The sequence below is a fragment of the Lycorma delicatula genome, chromosome 5 (genome assembly GCF_047948215.1).
Source record: "Lycorma delicatula isolate Av1 chromosome 5, ASM4794821v1, whole genome shotgun sequence".
Lineage (NCBI taxonomy): Eukaryota > Metazoa > Arthropoda > Insecta > Hemiptera > Fulgoridae > Lycorma > Lycorma delicatula.
The window spans coordinates 159544043-159562972 of NC_134459.1; the positions used below are offsets into that span (position 1 = coordinate 159544043).

At 30.4% G+C, this 18930-nt stretch overlaps 1 protein-coding gene across 2 annotated transcripts in view; it reads right to left on the reverse strand.

Moving 5' to 3' along the window:
* Positions 1-18930, reverse strand: part of LOC142325543 (endochitinase-like) — a 72472-nt gene that overhangs the window by 37737 nt on the left and 15805 nt on the right. For both annotated transcript variants that reach the window (XR_012756564.1, XM_075367421.1), the window contains exon 3: positions 9528-9693. Coding sequence is in view for 1 of the 2 variants with exons in the window: in XM_075367421.1 (XP_075223536.1) it covers positions 9528-9566 (39 nt within the window). In the remaining variant the exon portion in view is untranslated. The remainder of the gene's footprint in view (positions 1-9527; positions 9694-18930) is intronic.

Sequence of the window (18930 nt, forward strand, 5' to 3'; positions counted from 1 at the left end):
AGACAAAGCCATGAAGGACGCGTCAGAATTCGATTCGTGTAACGTTAAAAATATTTGTGTAATGATCAATTCGAATAAATATCCGTATGAAGATTTACGAGGGAACCAAGCGATGATGTATAGAATGTTTATTAATTTTCAAAAATCATATTATAAAAATATAGATTCGCCGTACACGTTTTCCGATTACAAAACCAAATATCCTTTATATGTGATCGACTGTTCGCGTCAAAATGAATCCGTAAAGACTGGTGTAATCGATTTGAAGATTGAAGTTGAAGCGGAAGAGAATTTTAAACGAAATACAGTCGCATATTGTTTATTGCCCTGTTTTCTTGCCCTTCCGTCCATAAGTTTGCAAGTTTCTCGCATGGAAATATCTCAAATATTAGGAAATATTTTTTTACCCGTACGGAGGACAGGTAACCGACTATAACTACTATTTTTAAGATGGAAACCGACTTTTTTGAAACCCGTATACTTCAAATTATTAAAAGTTTTGAATCCTGTACTGACCAAACTGTTGCTCTGCAGAGATTACAATACAGTGACGTTTTTAAAAATTGAAGAGACTTTGAAAATGGAAAACGGGGAAAAGGGGTGGAAAGAGAAAAGGGGAAAACGGGAAAGGCTAAAAAGGAAACTGGGTGAGCGATGAGGGAGAAGAGCGAAAGGGAGAAGTTGGAAAGAAAAAAGGGGAAGGAGAATAAGTGAAAGGTAAAATTTGTGAAGTTCAGATTTTTAATTTTTTTATCAAATTTTCAATTGTGTATCAAATTCTCTCTCTCTCTCTCTCTCTCTCTCTCTATATATATATATATATATATATATATATATATATATATATATATATAGCAATAGCAAAGCATTACCGGGTCTACTGGTATCTTAATAAAAATTAAAAAGCAAAATTTTAATTATGGAGTAACAGATTTCATTTGCGCGGTGGTGGTGGTGGTGTGTGTGTGTGTGTGTGTGTTTGTGTGTGTGTGTGTGTGTGTGCGTGTGTGTGTGTGTGTGTGTGTGTGTGAAATCTTGCATTACTGATAAAGACATTACACACGATTGAACATTAGATTTGATTAAATAATAGAAAGCTTCATCAACCCCATCTGTATCACCGGTATATTAGATCATTCTAGTTTTGAAGGTATTTTTATTTATTGTAATACTTCATTTGTGCTAGATTTTTAAAAAAAATCAGTTGATTAAAGCGAAATGTTTATTGATAAATAAATTAAATAAAACAAATTTCTTATAGTAACAAATGCTTTAATAAAATAAATTAAAAAAATAAAATGATAAAATAATTATTAAAATGATAAAAATTAAAATGATATAAAATGATTAAAATGATATAATTATTAAATGATAAAATGATTATTTTAATGATAAAATAATACAATAACATAATTTATAAAATTGTATAGTTTATACAGTGACAGAGGACTTTAGCTAAGAGGAATTTTAGAGGTAAATCTTTTTTTATTTAATTTTTTTGGGATGAGGCATAAGTAAAAACTTCTGTCAGTCTAACTAATGCGCTGAGGGGTTGAGGGAGGGACGGGGGTTTACAAACGCAGGTGGCTTCCTTCGCTCTGATTGGCTACCGTCAGACAGTACTGAACAAGCGTTGTACAATTCAAATACAACCGTAAACATGTGTACATGTGTGTGTGCGTACGTATGAGTATTGCTGTGCGAGTAACACGTTAATATAGACGTTTTCTTATAAAGACATTTCTTATATAGACGTTCGAAATAATTAAATTAAATCAAGATTTGTCGATTCTTTTATATTTATTACATTTTATTTAAAATAATAATTAATCACCTTAAATTTTAATAAATTAAATAAAAATATTACGATAAAGTTTATCCGTTTTGTAAAGTATTTTACAAAAAAAAAGATTCTAATTTTACATAATAAGATAACATTTTCCAGTTTTATTTACAAGTTGACCTCGTAATACCCTACACGTGTATTTTAACGAGCGAAGAATATGGTCAATGAGTTATTAAAAAAAGTGAAAACCACATGACGTAACAAAATAAAGATATTATTAACTTATAGTCATAATACCATCAATAGATTATTTATACTCGAGACACATTATTCTTCAATTCTGATATCCATCAAACATAGACGTCAATTTGTAGAAATAAGCTTAATAATTATCTTGAATTACTATTATTAATTATCATTAGTTATAAGCACGAGGATTATTTAATTTCAACCGTTATTAACAATAATTCGAACAACCGACATTTTTACCGATAATTACATACGCTAGTTATGGTAAAGCGGTATGTTCGTAACAATGCCAAATGAATATAGTTGACTTAACATTTTTTCATTATTTAATTAGGTATTTTAACTTCAAAATCTTAATACGATAGTACTATTGCGTTAGCACATCAAACACACCTACACCATCAATAGAAGTTCCCTCTAAAAACAATGTACCCTTTATACATCAGATATTGTACAAGAAAGTCTAGTTTCAGATTCATTTTCAGCAGATTCACTGTAGAACTCGGCACACAATTTCCAATATTTCTTTTGGTTCTCTCTTCTCAAGGGTTGTCATTTATTTTTAGAATACGTTAAGTAGCAACTCAGAGTGTCCTAGCCGGTTGTAGTTTCCTTTTAAATTTTGTTAGATATTATTACAACATACCGTACTACAGTATACGCAACACAAAAATATAATAGCAAGCAACATTAAACTTTCATTTTTCTTTATATTTCTACTTATTATAATATCTTCCTACGTATTCTCTTAGACTACACAGCCTACTTCTATTAGGAAAGTTATTAATTCCGTAACTAATTGTCTGTATAGTATGTATACTAATAATTTTTAAAATCGTTTAAATTAATTATTTTTTAAATTAAAGATTTTGCTAACAAATGTGATTTTGGCATTTCTACTGAACTGTGAGATGGACCAAACTCGAAAAAACAAATTTTTTGGTTATTTTTACGTACTTCATAATTCAGTTTTGAGTTTTGTTAAGGAATTAAAATAATAAGGAAGTTAGGTGAACTAAGAAAAGTCCTTTAGGCTGAGGTGCTTAGGGCTAAACTCAAGGCCGCTCGCTCATCTTAAATCGCACTGTAATTTCCTCACTCGTCCCAGGCTACCGTACTTTGATCGTTCTTACGATTTACTCTTTCCATCATTAGATCAAAACATTATTAAAATATTTCAAGGATCGGGTACCGGTTTTTATTGTTATTGAAATTAATGTATATCGGTTACATAGTGTAATCGCAGCGTTCATCACTTTTCTTTTCTTTTTTACTTGATAATACCGGCAATAAGTTTAAAGCTTGTGCGTGGGATATAGAAATGGAATTTTGTAGCGTATGAAAAACGCCATACCTTACTGGGATTCAAATCTGGAACCTCCGTATTAAAGGCCAAGCGCTACCGCTCGCCCCACGGAAGCCGGCTATTTCATTTTAGGTTGTTAAATAATGTGCGCCATTAAAAACAAAATAATGTAAAGAAATAGAAAAATAGAAATTAACGAAATCGGTCGGCTATTAAAATATTATATCTTTTTTCATTAAAATGTTTACAAGTTAATTTGAAAGTTTACTGAATAATTACTATTGCGCAGTTTATGTCGCTACTTTAATGTTACTGTACACGTAGTTTTGCTAAATTTCTTCATACTGAACAGGTACATTTTAAAAGCTCGGTTAGAAGATAGCGACGTAACTTTTAAAAAAGTATATCTTTTTCTTCATAAAAACGTATTTAATAATTAATTAAAAAATTACGTAAACGTAATTTTATCCGTCGGTAAGTATAATGTCATTTCAGAAATATCAACAGGTCGCACTATCTTTTGTCGGAATAGTGATGAAACTGCTCGAGGTTGTTGTTTCTTGGAAAGAGCTTCGGTAGTACAAGAAAAAATATGTATCTTGATTTATTCAACAGATTGCTGCTCGATCTTTATAGTCTAAGCGATATATTTTTTTTACGATTTTCATTTCTACTAAGGTTAGCGTGCTTTTAATTTTTGTTATTTTAATTAAAGACATATTTTAAAATGTATCTGGTTTTTTAGATATTGCGGATATTTTCATTAACGCTTTAAAAACTATCGAATAAATTGATATTTTTTTAAAATATAAATACAAATTTTCTGTATAGTTTAAAAATCACTTAACAGTAAAATCGTTAAAAAAACGTTTAAACATCGGTTGAAAATTAGCAAATAAAAAATGAGAAATATCAAATTTCTCTCCTGTAAAATCGCTAGTTTCTTGATATTTTGTCTTCTATGTAAATAAAATAATATGCGCATAAAACATCCGTTTTATTTAAAGCAAATTCTATTAAAATATTTTATTAATCAGAAAATTGTTTGTTTAAAGAGTTAAAACTTTCTAAACAAATAACTCACGTTAATTTTGCCTTTTTTTATTGTTCTATCTATTTTGTTTCGAAGCCTATTATTAGAAATATTAACATAATATAAACCAAAATGTTACACACATCACAACACTTTTATCATCCCTTCCGTTCGTATAATAAATTTTATACCGCATTGCTAGGCTATCTACTTTCTTCAATTACGGTATACATACCGCAATTACAAATAATTTAAAAAATATACAAAAAAAACTAAATGCAGTTTTCATTATTACTATTATTTTTTATAATTATTATTATTATAGTGAAATAAATTTTCCTTCGTTTTTATTCACCGTAAATTATTTGCAAAGAGTTTAATTTTAAATCTAACAGACTGATAATAGAAATGTAAATAAGAAACCAGGAACGAAAAAATAATAATAAAAAGGACACGTACGGTAAGGTCTCTGAAGTAAACAGATCGGACGGTGCGATGTAAGGACACAGACAGACATCAAGGTCGGATGGACAGGTCTTTTTACGTCATTTCCTCTGTAACAAACAACACGTTCGCGCCCGCTTTCATTTAGTAAGATTTACCAGCCTTGTTGTCAGTTTGACTCTTTATTGATACGCTGTTGTAAATTGTTAACTTTCTTTCAATATCGTGTACGCACAGTTTATATAGTCGATCCGGTACAATAATACAACATACACCGATCTATCGATCACAACGTATTTACTACACCGTAAAGACCTTACTTCGATCCTCGGAGACCTTTCTATTCAAAAAATATTTAATTGCTTTTTGCCGGTATTATATTCTTAGAATTCGATACGATGTCCTTGAATGAAATACCTACATTTTACAAAAAATAGTTTTAATAATCGACTATTTGATTTTGATCGATTGATTTTATAATAAGAAGCTTCGATATTCTGACCGTAAAATTTTTAAATCTCAACTAACGCATTATTTTAATATTTACGTCGATTATATTTAATATATATTTATATATATTTGAAATCGTACAATAAACCCGCTTAGTATCATATAAGTCATATTTGTTATTTATTTATTTATACACCGACCGACTGCAGTAGCAGTAAAATAAATGTACCCGGTAATAGAAAAATGAGAACAAAAATGTTGAAGATATTAACATTTTTGCTGCTGTTTTTAGTTAAAGGAAAATATACATTAGGTGTCGTCCAAAAGCCAGTAACCCGGTTTTAAGTTGTTCTCACTCCTACCTCTCATCTATATAACAAGGTGTAACCGAGCGAATCACCCCTATTTCTGGTTATGTAATGCCTATTATTCTGCTTCTTTTTTAAAAAACAAAGAATTATAATTTTTTATATAAACGTACATATTTACATGATTATGTAGGAACTCTTTAAGTTAGATAATATGTGGATAAAGGTTAGTTTAATTTTCACATTTTATTTATTACAAAATTTTTTCAGCTTTTTTTTTGTATGGAAGGATACAAAAAAACTATCAAGGACTGTAACCCCTCCGAACTAAGGGTAAATAAGTACGCTACGCAAAATTATTACAAGTGTAGTAAGCTACCTAGTGTTTATTTTTTCTTCTAAATTAGAACGTTTTTTTTTTAATATAAAAAAAAGATTTATGGAAAAAAATTATTTTTTAAAACAAAAGTAAATTCACTTACACTTAAAATATCATTCGCAGGTTCCTTTTGTACGAGTATTTATGTCATCGTTACACGCATTTTTTATGCTAATATAAACAATATTAATCGGCTGTTGTTTGGAAAACGGTAAATATTAATTTACTCATCTCCAACCTTCTAAATAACATATCGTAATCTTATATTATACCTCTACCCTGTTCTAAGACAAACTGAAGTCAGGAGGGACAAGAAAATTATCAGTAACCAAAAACTGAATTCTGTTGCCTAGAAAAATTCAATACCAAAAAATTATAAAACTAATTATTTTGCGTTATATATTTATATCGGTATATGTACAGTTCTGACCGGCAATATAGCTCAGAAGGCAACCGGGTTCTTTATCCAAATAAATAAAGAGATTCTATCGGTTTAAATTAGTAAACTAATAAAAAATGAAGTTTATTTTATCAGCACCTCATCCCATCTAAGTTACTTTGATATGAACTTTAAAAGCTAGTGTATTAAAAAAAAATATAAAAAATACTTTTTAAGAGAATTTTGACATCGTATTAAAAAACGAATAATACAAATGGAAGAATAAATAAAATATCCGCTGGACAGTTAGATGCGATAGACGTAAGATCTAGAATTTGTACAAAAACAGTACTATTTTGTAGATTTGTTATTCGGTTTTTCCCAGGGTAACAGGTCGCAATCAAAGACGGTAATAAAATAGTAAAGCGTTGATGGTAAGGATGACGATGATAATAGGTGTAGATGCAAATAAGTATAGGACAATAGTTTCACGTTAATCGCCCCCGTCTCGTAACGGAACAGTGCTGTTAGTTGTTTGTATTTCTCCGGTTGTACTCCGATATTTGTTCCCACAGTCGCACCGCAATTCTACAACAAAAATTATTAATTAGCCCTCCTTCCCTTCTCTTCGTCTTTTCTTTCGGTCGTTCATTCGTTCTTTAATTTTCTTTCTCTAAACCGAATTCACTCGTACATCATTTTATTTCTATTCTTTCTTTTACACGAGATCTAATGTCGTAAGTAAAATGCGTTGTTTCTACACTGGCACGCGTGAATTCACAAAAAGGTAATGTTAACCTTCATAAATCAGATGAAACGATTTATTTTTTTACTGTCTATATCAACCGACTCCCTCCCGCTCGTAAAATTTATAACGTATGGGTTATAAATTACTTAACAGCCGGCAAAAAAGTTTTCGATATTTTCCTGGCATTAATTATTTTCATACGGTGGAAAAATAATGATACGTGAAAAAAGTTAACTAAAATTTATTTTTTCGGCTTGGATATTTATGATGGTTTACTGTAAAATTATCGTGTGTTTAAATAAATTTTTTAAATTGAAAAAATCCCCTCCTCCAAAATTTCCCTCTAATCGCCTCCATAAAAATCATCTTCCAAGCAATTTTTTTGATTTTTCTAGTTTCTTTGTTAAATGAAAGAAACTAAAAAAAATTACACTAAAAAATATACGGTCGATAAAATGTTACCTATGTTTATTTTTTGGGTGTCGGATTGAATTGAAATAAAACTTTATTCTAATACTGTTATTAAAAGCTTATTACTTAAACTTTTAATAGCGTTAAAATTTTAAATAGACCAAATAAAGCTTTACAAAATTCAAAAAATCGATATTTTTAAAATTTGATCGGGGGCCCACCACACCCACATTGCCACCAAAGTATTTTTTGGAAGGTCACTTGTACTACTACTATGTCAAGGAAGATATAAAAATAATTTTATTTCTTCCTAAAAAAACTGTTAAAAAATATACGATAAATAGAAAGATAGCTTTTTAGTTTTTTTGGGGGAAAGGAGGTGAATTTTGAGGCAAAAACTATATTTAAAATTGTAAAATAAGCATGTACATATGTACCGAGTTCAATATGAAATGGGGTAATGTTAGTAAAATTTTGAGAAAACCGACCTCAAAAAACTATTTACTCCCATGGCGATATTGACCCCAATATGTGTTATAGTCATGATACCAAAGAAAGCAGGGGCAGACAAATGTGAAGAATACAGAACAATTAGTTTAACTAGTCATGCATCAAAAATCTTAACTAGAATTCTATACAGAAGAATTGAGAGGAGAGTGGAAGAAGTGTTAGAAGACCAATTTGGTTTCAGGAAAAGTATAGGGACAAGGGAAGCAATTTTAGGCCTCAGATTAATAGTAGAAGGAAGATTAAAGAAAAACAAACCGACATACTTGGCGTTTATAGACCTAGAAAAGACATTCGATAACGTAGACTGGAATAAAATGTTCAGCATTTTAAAAAAATTAGGGTTAAAATACAGAGATAGAAGAACAATTGCTAACATGTACAGGAACCAAACAGTAACAGTAATAATTGAAGAACATAAGAAAGAAAGTACGACAAGGATGTTCCCTATCTCCGTTACTTTTTAATCTTTACATGGAACTAGGAGTTAATGATGTTAAAGAACAATTTAGATTCAGAGTAACAGTACAAGGTGAAAAGATAAAGATGCTACGATTTGCTGATGATATAGTAATTCTAGCCAAGAGTAAAAAAGGATTTAGAAGTAACAATGAACGGCATAGATGAAGTCCTACGCAAGAACTATCGCATGAAAAAAAACAAGAACAAAACAAAAGTAATGAAATGTAGTAGAAATAACACAGATGGACCACTGAATGTGAAAATAGGAGGAGAAAAGATTATGGAGGTAGACGAATTTTGTTATTTGGGAAGTAGAATTACTAAAGATGGACGAAGCAGGAGCGATATAAAATGCCGAATAGCACAAGCAAAACAAGCCTTCAGTAAAAAATATAATTTGTTTACATCAAAAATTAATTTAAATGTCAGGAAAAGATTTTTGAAAGTACATGTTTGGAGTGTCACTTTATATGGAAGTGAAACTTGGACAATCGGAGTATCTGAGAAGAAAAGATTAGAAGCTTTTGAAATGCGGTGCTGTAGGAGAATGTTAAAAATCAGATGGGTAGATAATAATAGGGTAATTAGTAATAGGGTAAAAATAGTAGATAATTAATATGGGTAGATAATAAAGTGACAAATGAAGAAATATTGCGGCAAATAGATGAAGAAAGAAGCATTTGGAAAAATATTGTTAAAAGAAGAGACAGACTTATAGCCCACATACTAAGGCATCCTGGAATAGTCGCTTTAATATTAGGACAGGTAGAAGGAAAAAATTGTGTAGGCAGGCCACGTTTGGAGTATGTAAAACAAATTGTTGGGGATGTAGGATGTAGAGGGTATACTGAAATGAAACGACTAGCACTAGATAGGGAATCTTGGAGAGCGGCATCAAACCAGTCAAATGACTGAAGACAAAAAAAAAAAAAATGAATTCAGTAGCACATGAAAGTGCTACATATGATTAGGAAGAAAAAACCAAGTATATTCTAGAAGAAAGGTAGAGTTGCTATCACTTCACCTCAAAGGTAAACATAATAATGATAATTATAATAACAATACCTGGTTGAAACAACTGTTGTAGAGTTGTATATATTTCATGGCAATCACGTTCTCTAGGAACAACAAATGTAATGGATAAAAATGTTTTACATCGTAACTGTAATGGCGATCCTGATGTAGTCAATGGCAACTTTTCTTGGTCACTTGCGATATGCATATGTAAAACCTGAAAAATAAAAAAAATGTATTACATAATTATAACAATACTAGTAAAATAAATTCCGGTATTTCCAATAAAGTCCGGTATAACAGACCTGAGTAAAGATTCCTGCCAATTAACAAGAAAGTAGTCGAAAATATAATGGAAGGAATCCAGAAGGGGACTAAAAGGGATCCTTTTTCTAAAGCTAACAGGTCCATTTACAACAAACAAACAACAAAGAACAATAGTTCTTTTTAATACCGCCCAACAACACACCTACCACAGATGTCGTTCCACGAGAAGAAATACCAGACCAGGGTGGGAATGTATGGGAAGATGTCTCTGAAAATCACTATCATGCTTCAACTTGGGTCTGGTTCTGTAAGTAAAGAGGATAAGTGTATAAATACTCCAGGGAAGGCAAGGTGAGTTCAGTTTTGAAAAGGAGGAGTTATTACACAAGTCAGTGAAGAAGTGAGATTGTGCATATTTGACCATGTGAAGTGACATCTCAAGCATTCCGTGAGGACAGTAGGAGGCCGCAGGAGGTTGTTCGGTGAGTGACTATAGAAAATTAGTGAAAGAGATAAAGTATTGAACTCGTTTATAAATTATTAGGGTAATTTTATTTGTGAACAGGAAAGGTATTTGAATGAAAGAACTTTGGGCTAATCTTATCTTCATAGTAATACAAAACCAGTTGTTAGAGGTGTAAATATTAGTGGTCATGATAATGTCTTTTGTCAATGGGCTGAATTCTGGTTTTTAATATTTAACTACCTGCAAATAAATCCTGATCTTACTTTAAATTCTATTTTGTATCTAATCATTGTTTATTACAATTACTGACAGTTGTCATTATTTTTATTATAAATGTTTGTTATTGTTGATTGGTCTTATTTTATTTATGTTCTATACTGTTAAACTAATAAATTGTAATTATATAAACATTCTCAAACATTTCTCAATATCCTGATCGAGCCATGAACATGCGACAGTATAATGTTAAAAGATCTGCTGTTTATAGAAATAGTAACTGAATGTAGATGGTGAAATACTAGTAACCAAGTTATGTTTACGAAACTAGTGTGTGTAGATAATCAAAGTTAAACACAATGCTAGGTGCAGTTCCACTGCACGTTGTTGGAATTAATTAGTCAGTGACTAATGACCTTATCAATCAATGCCAGTTAAATAAAGAGTAGTATTTTAAAGGGTAAAGCCTTAATAGCCAAACCTATGCTTAAGCTGGTTTTTATACATCACCACCAAGAACACTAGTTCGGTTTCATAAAACGTTGATATTTTTGAGTGACAATTAAAAATTGATCTAACTGATCTCTTAGCAATAGATCCAAATAAAATAAAATTAATATAATATGAACATTAAGGAGCTCATCTAATTAACAGAGGTTTTGTTAATATCAAATGAAGTTCCATACAGTGTTCTGAAAAAATACCCTTCTCGGCATTTCATGAGGAGGTCCTGGATTTGAATCCCGGTCAGGAACAGGGTCTTTTCATACGCTACCAACTTTCCATCAGGCTAATGAACATAATTTTTGATTCCCACTCTTTCATAACAAAAAAATACATATAAATTGTCATTAGTTTTCTTGTTTTTAAAGTAATTACTTTATTTGAAATCACTAAAGCTTCTTTTCCATATTTAAATTAAGAGGGACATCCTGAACTAGTACAGACCAACACCCTCCATGTGACAGTTACAGTCGCCACACCACCTCCTCTGTACTTAGCCCTTATGGGCTTTTACTGGGGGTCATTTTTAATACCTCGGTTATGACAGCTTCCAGTCTTAACCTAGGCCAGGATGCCACCAATATGAATGCCAACAGCAACATTCACATCGATGTACTACTAACTAAGAACTCTAATGAACAAAACACATCTCAAGTCTTAAACAAGACTTTTTTGTATCTGACCCCGCATAATCCGAGATGGCCGGTCACACATTCTTAAGACATGACGGATTAGAACCACCTTTGGTAGTATTCTTCAAAAATGAACTTTCCATTTTTATTGTTTCTTAACTGCACAGAAGTTTAGAACTCCTGAAAAAGGACGACAGTTAGAAGTTGTACAATTCTGGCATCAGCTATACAACCGGCACTACCAGTTACCGGAGGAATTCCATTTTAGTTCACTCTCTTGGCCTTTTTTTCTCTACAAAAAGAACTATCCAGCCAAACCACATGGAGGCACGCACCAAATTCGAAGTATTAAAGATGTTAATATGTATTATATCACCATCGTATTAAAATGTAATATGCTTTAACAAATGTAGAGTACTGGTGATATAAATATGTTGATGTTTTTAAAGATGTTGAGGCAAATAATGAATTTAAAAAATTCTTGAATGGGATATATGGAAAGAGAAGTAAAGAGGTAAGAGAAGATAAGGAAACACCGATAAAGAGGGAAGAGAATAGTTGATGCCTCCCCCCTACCAAGAATGGAGCAGAAACTTGTGTTAAAGACAACTAATTAATAAGAACAGAGCTCCAATATCTAAGAATTGATTGAAAGACATTACAAGATCGCATCAACATGATTGTTAGCATGAGAAGATAACTAAAGCAGAACCTGGTGGTGGACTTCTTAGAAAACAGACAACTTAGATTATATGATCGTATGAAAAGAATGAATGATACGAGTATGTCAAAATGAATACTGAAGAAGAGACTGGATGAATAGTGAACAAAGAGAGGCAAAGAATGGATTTAAAAAAAACCTGAATAGAATATGTGGAAAGAGAAGTAAAGAGATAAGAGAAGATAAGGAGATGCCAACGAAGAGGGGAGAGAATAAAATTTGGCTGAATATTCTGCAACTCCAAGGAATGTAATGAGATATTATGACAAAAAAAGGTGAAGAAAAGAGACAAAAAGGTGGCATTAACAGAGGTTGAAAGTATATAAGAAAGATAAGAATAACTAACATAAAAGTTATAATATTGTAATAAAAAGGAATGATAAACAAGTTAACTTAAGACTGAAATCTAATTAACAGTTCAAAACAAAAGCTATAAAATGTAAACTTTTCCTGCATTTAAAAAGTTTTAAATTACAAGTACATTAAAAAAAGAACGATTTGTTGCTAATAAAGCTAAACTTTTTAGAAACTTTGTTTAGAAATAGCAAAAACTATCTATTTATTAATTAACAAATTTAACACATTGTGACAAGACTGACATAAAGCTCACACAACTGTTAGAATGGAAATAACTGTTTTCAGTTGTTAACATCAATTTGATTAAGGACTATAATAATAAAATGAATTTCCTTTAAATCAATCGCACTAATTTTCAATAGATTACTGCTGAAATATTAATTTACCTTAAACCAATAAAATGATTGATCGCTACTAAATAAAAACAATTCACTGGAAGGGGTTATTCACAAAATAATTTTTTTACCAAAAAGGAGGTTTCCAATATGTAGTTAAAATTGATCACTGGGAGATGGGGCAGTATCAATTAACAGGATATCCTTTGTCTATTTTGGTTTAGGGTACAATGAAATTTTCTTGTTTTTTAACAAAAGCTTTTCTAGGGTTAGGTGAATGAGACTCAGTAAAATTTCCGAGATGCTCTACATAAAGTAGAGCATCTCATAGATAACAAATAACAAACAATAAAATTAAACAATAGATAATAATAATAATAATAAATAAATAACAATAAAAAAAAAAAATAATAATAATAATAAATAAATAACAATAAAAAATAATAATAGATAACAAATAACAGATATAAATGGATAAAAAAATAGAAAATTAAATTTCATCTGACTGTTATTCAACAGTCTATTAACTTCAACAATAGCATAGTAGTTCGTATAACAATACTGTTGTCATGTCATGTCAGGTCTGCAAACTGGTAATTTGTAATGTTTTTTTTTAAGATTTTAATTTACATTTTCAGTGACAAAGAGCAAAGTTTTGGCTTTTACAAGAGCAATGACCCCTAGATCAAAGATTGTAATTGATGATTATTCTATTGAGTACGTCAAGTGTTTTAACTTTCTTGGATGTAACAAATCTTATCACAGTAAGGTTAAAATAAACAATAAGACCGAACGAGTCAACAGAATGAATAGCGCAGTGAAACATGCTTAAAAATAAAATAAGATGAGAAATCCTCCTGAAATTTATCAGGTAATGTCAGTTCCAGGTTGTTTATTGTCCAAGACATGGACAATAAGATCGGCTCACAGGCAAACACTGTAAAACAGAGAGATGAGGTTCTTGAAAGCGGTTGTAGAATATCCAAAGTTGAACAGAAGGTGTAATGAGTATACAAGCAAGTACTGAACATTTTTATTTTAAATGCTAAAATTAATGATTATACATAACAACAGCTCTATACATAAGAACAATGGATGCAGACTGAATTCTAAAAATTATTAAGGAATATGAACCAATAGGGAAGATAGGTTTCGGGTGATTGAAGAAGAGATGAAGGAATTGGTTTTAGATGAGAGATCAATGGATGACGAAAATATCCAACAAGGCATATACTTAAATAAAACAAGTATAATTTAAAATTATTTACTCTGATGAACCCTTTTCCAAAAAAACTTCAGTTTATTTTAAAATATCACATTATTATAACTTTTAGTAAACTATGTAGAATGTCGAGTAGCGTAGAAATTCTTCCCGTGCTCGTTTTGGAACTAAACTGTACTACTTGAAGAATTTTTTTCTTTTCATCGGCTTGTAACGGTCGGGGTTCAGATGAAATACGAGTGCTGCAAAGTGTACTACTCTCACGAAGATTATTAAATTCTACAAATCAATTTGTTGTTTGCGATCTAAATTTATCACACTAAAAATGTGTTCTTAATTTTCATAAATTCATTCGTTGTTTTCTGTTAAAATTTGTTCCGTTTTGTTTTTAATAATAAAAGTTGATATTTTTTTTTGTTTTTCGTAGACTTCATTTCATCTATTTTCTCAAAATTAAATTCTCTACACGTTTTCTTAAAATTTACGCATTTTTCAGTCGTTTAACAAAATTATTGTACTTAAAACCTAAAAAAAACGTGTTTTTCGTCACTGAATTTTTCTGTTTTACGGTGGTTATCGTAAAATCTATGGGAGATACAATATTGGGACCTGCTTTATTCGAGTTTTCAGGTGAAAATCATAAGAACCCGTCAAGTTTACTCCTTTTATGACCCCCCTTAAAAATTAAGACGTTTCGGTTAGTCTGTTTTGCTTAGTTTTTACACGATAAAGTTTCGATTTAAGTCGTGAAGAATCTTACGACAAGATGTGTATTTTACACGATCTTGGTGCGATAATTTACCCTATAGATTTTTTTTCGGACCGGCAGATATTCTTTTTTCAATACGGGCTGTGGCCTACGGAGTCCTGACGAAAGGTCGCCTATTTGGTTTTGAGTTTGAAACGGACTCCGTTGTGCGCCGTTTTTTAACCGAATCGTGCACTACTCTTTATCGAGGGATACTGACGTTCGAAAACTTAGCGAAAATATTTTACGTTTCTCTTGAAAGGATCCAACGCTTCCTCGATAGCAGCCCTTTCCTCGATGGAATACTGTATTTTAGGATAAACATGATCGTAAAGAACGAAACTATATCGCACTGTAGCAGGAACAGTTTACAACCGACAAAAATAGACTGTTAGTAATAGCAGTGTTAAACGCGACGCTAAAATAACTGCAGTTCGAGCTGATTAGATTTGATTTTAAGTCGCTCGCCCGGTATTACAATATTGAAAAAGCTGCTTCAGAAGACCTTGTATTTTTCTCAAAAGTCTGCATTGGTGTATATTTATTTATACATATATTCAAATATTAATCCTTTTAGGCCTTTTTTTGAAAAAACGTGCTTAAATCAAAATATGAATTTATATAGCAATATGTGAATTTTTCTTTTGTACCGGTAAATGATTCGTGTGATTTAGTAAATTAAAAATTCTGATGTTTCCCCGCTTTTAGATTATGAACGGTAACATTTGTTAAGAAGTAAAGAAGAAGTAAACGTATTTAATATTTTAATAAAAATTAAAAATTGTAATTATGTAGTAACGGATTTCTTAACGGACGTTCGCACGCACGCGCGGGTGTGCGTGCGTGCGAACTCTTGCATTACTGATAAAAACATATACACATATAGTTTTATCAAGCTGTAACATTAGATTTTATTAAATAATAGAAAGCTTCAACAACCCCTTGTAAATAAATTTGTACCTTCAAAACTAGATTGTATGTTAGTTAAATCTAGTTTTGAAGGTACAAATTTATTTACTGTAATACATAATTTGTGCTAGATTTAAAAAAATTCAGATTATAATAAAAGCGAAATGTTTAATAAAAAAATTAAATAATAATAAAATAAATGTAATAAGTAAATTCTTTATAGTTATAAATGCTTTAATAGAAAAACAATAGTTCGATAGGCAATGATAAAATAAAATAATAATTTATAAAATTGTATGGTTCATACGCTCTCAGAGGTAATTATTTTTTTGTTTAATTTTGTTGGGATGACAAGTAAAAACAACTTGTCAGTCTGACTACTGCGACGACGGTGCGGCGAGAGGGGGGAGATGAAACAAATGCAGCAGGTGGCTATCTTCACTCTGATTGGCTACCCTCGGACAGTACTGGTCACGCGATGGTACAACAATTCAAATACAACCGTAAATGTGCGTACATGTGTACGTACGTGTGTGTGTATTACTGTCGAATAACAAAGTTAATATCCCTATTATATTTCTTATATAGACGTTCGATATAATTAAATTAAATAAAGATTTGTTGATCATTTTATATCTATTATTACATTTTATTTAAAATAATAATTAATCTCCCTTAATTTTAATAATTTTTTTTTAAATATTACGATTAAATTTATCAGTTTTGTAAAGTAATTTACAACAAAAAAAAATTCTAATATTACATAATAACAGATAAAATTTTTCCAGTTTTATTTACAATTCGACCTAGTAATCTTTATTAATGCTATTTCCTAACACGTATTAATTCCTAATACATTTTTCTATTTATTTATTTGTACGGGCAATAGACCGACATTCAGTTCGTCACTTACTTTTATTTCAAATTTTAATACAGCGTATAAAAAAGCCAATTCTGACCGAAATTTGAACACAGAACTTTCTGTCTACCTGTACTACCTGCAATTCTGGTATCTTTTGCCAATGTATTACATTAGTATTATTTTTGTTTTTACTCTTTATTTTCGTAAATACAAGTTTAAAATTATAATTTATCACCGATAAATTTCAAGCATTTTAAAATACGAAATTTAATATTCCAGAAACGAATAAAAGTGAAATACAAAATACCGTAAGAATTTGGTACGAAATTATATACTTATTTAGAGAATACGATTATCAAAATAAGAGTCGCTCTTGGAAAGTAATAAAACATCACAATCACTATCATCACCCCGTCTCTTAAACCTCACTCTGTCCCAGACAGCGCGAAAATTCTCTAACACTCACACTCTCTCTCTCTCTCTCTCTCTCTCACTGTGGGTGCGTGTGCGCGCGTAATTTTGAAGGGTATAAAGATCATTTAATTTCTTACCGCACTATAGTGGATAATAATTTCGTTATCGGATCTAACTTCTCAAGGGCGCTTTCAATTTCCAACCTCCACGATATTTATTTTATTTATTAGTTATGTTAAATATTATACGGAATAAATATAGTCAAATCAAATTTAATTCGAATCTCTGACATATTTTTTTATGTATGTGTATAGATTCTATGAAATTATTTCATAATTACAAAAATTATATTTCTCATTGAAAGAGGAGAGTAATCCCGTCTAAATTTTTTAAACGTTCAAGTTGATCGTCGCATCGAATTTACAAACTTCATTAAGACTTTTAGTGAAGAAATTATTTTATCATAAATCATGTTTTTAAAAAGATAATTTTATAAAATGTAAACTATACATTTTATATTTGCGTATTTTTACTTTATATTTTAATTTTTGTAATTAAATATATATATATATATATATATATATATATATATATATATACACACACAAGATGATTTAGGAGGAAAGAGAAATAATTTGGGAACCGATTTTAGAGCTTGAAATTAAGAAGAAGGGTTCGTACAAACATACGTCCGAAAACAGTTTGTAATCGAGTTACGACTAGCAAATTCTTTAAGAAGAATTAGGAAGAAGCCGTTTCCCGTTAAATACTTTACTTAGCTAATATATGTTGTCGCGTAACAAGGTACTAACCTACTGAAACTGAAATGATGTTCAGTCGTACAAATGACACCTTCACTTCTTTCACCTCAACGAAGGCTGTATATACCGAACATCATTACTATCAGAGAAAGCAATTCTTATTGGTACCTCCTATACCAGAGACGGTTTATAAATATCACAATCGCAAAAAAGAATGCGACAAATGAATGGATTCTTTCTTCAGGAAACGATACAATATACACAAACTCCAATCCGTATGGAATGTAGTAATTAAGTCTACATCAGATAGTTATTCTACCGATATAATTATTTGTTTCACTTTTACAAAATTAATAACAAAAGTTATCGTAATCAATTTTTTTTTCATAAAATGATCAACAGTTTTGTAAAAATAAAATCGAACTAGCGAGTTACAAATTAAACATTTTAATTGCAGCTAATTACTTGAAAAATTTATTTTTATGAGTAAATCCAGTATAAACTTTTCTTTATACTTTTGTTAATGATTTTTTCTTTATAAATTTAAAAATTATAGTTTTTATGAATGAAAAAAGTCAAGGAAAAGGGCAATAGTAGTAGATTAAAAAAATACCGCTGCCTCTCTACTTTTCAAGTATCGTGTCGGGTTACATGAAAACAGTCTTTTTTTCCTGTTTAGCCTCCGGTAACTACCGTTTAGATAATTCTTCAGAGGATGAATGAGGATGATATGTATGAGTGTAAATGAAGTGTAGTCTTGTATATTCTCAGTTCGACCGTTCCTGAGATGTGTGGTTAATTGAAACCCAACCACCAAAGAACACCGGTATCCACGATCTAGTATTCAAATCCGTGTAAAACATGAAAACAGTCTGGTTTGATTAAAGTGGATTTGTTCTTCTTTTTTTTTTTAGTATCTTTGTAAATAAAAAAATTAAAATTAATTACAATATCTTAAAAAATAATAATCTTTATAATTGTACAATTTAATTAAAACGTTGTAGTGGCATCAACTTGATCGATATTATTTTTGAAAAAAT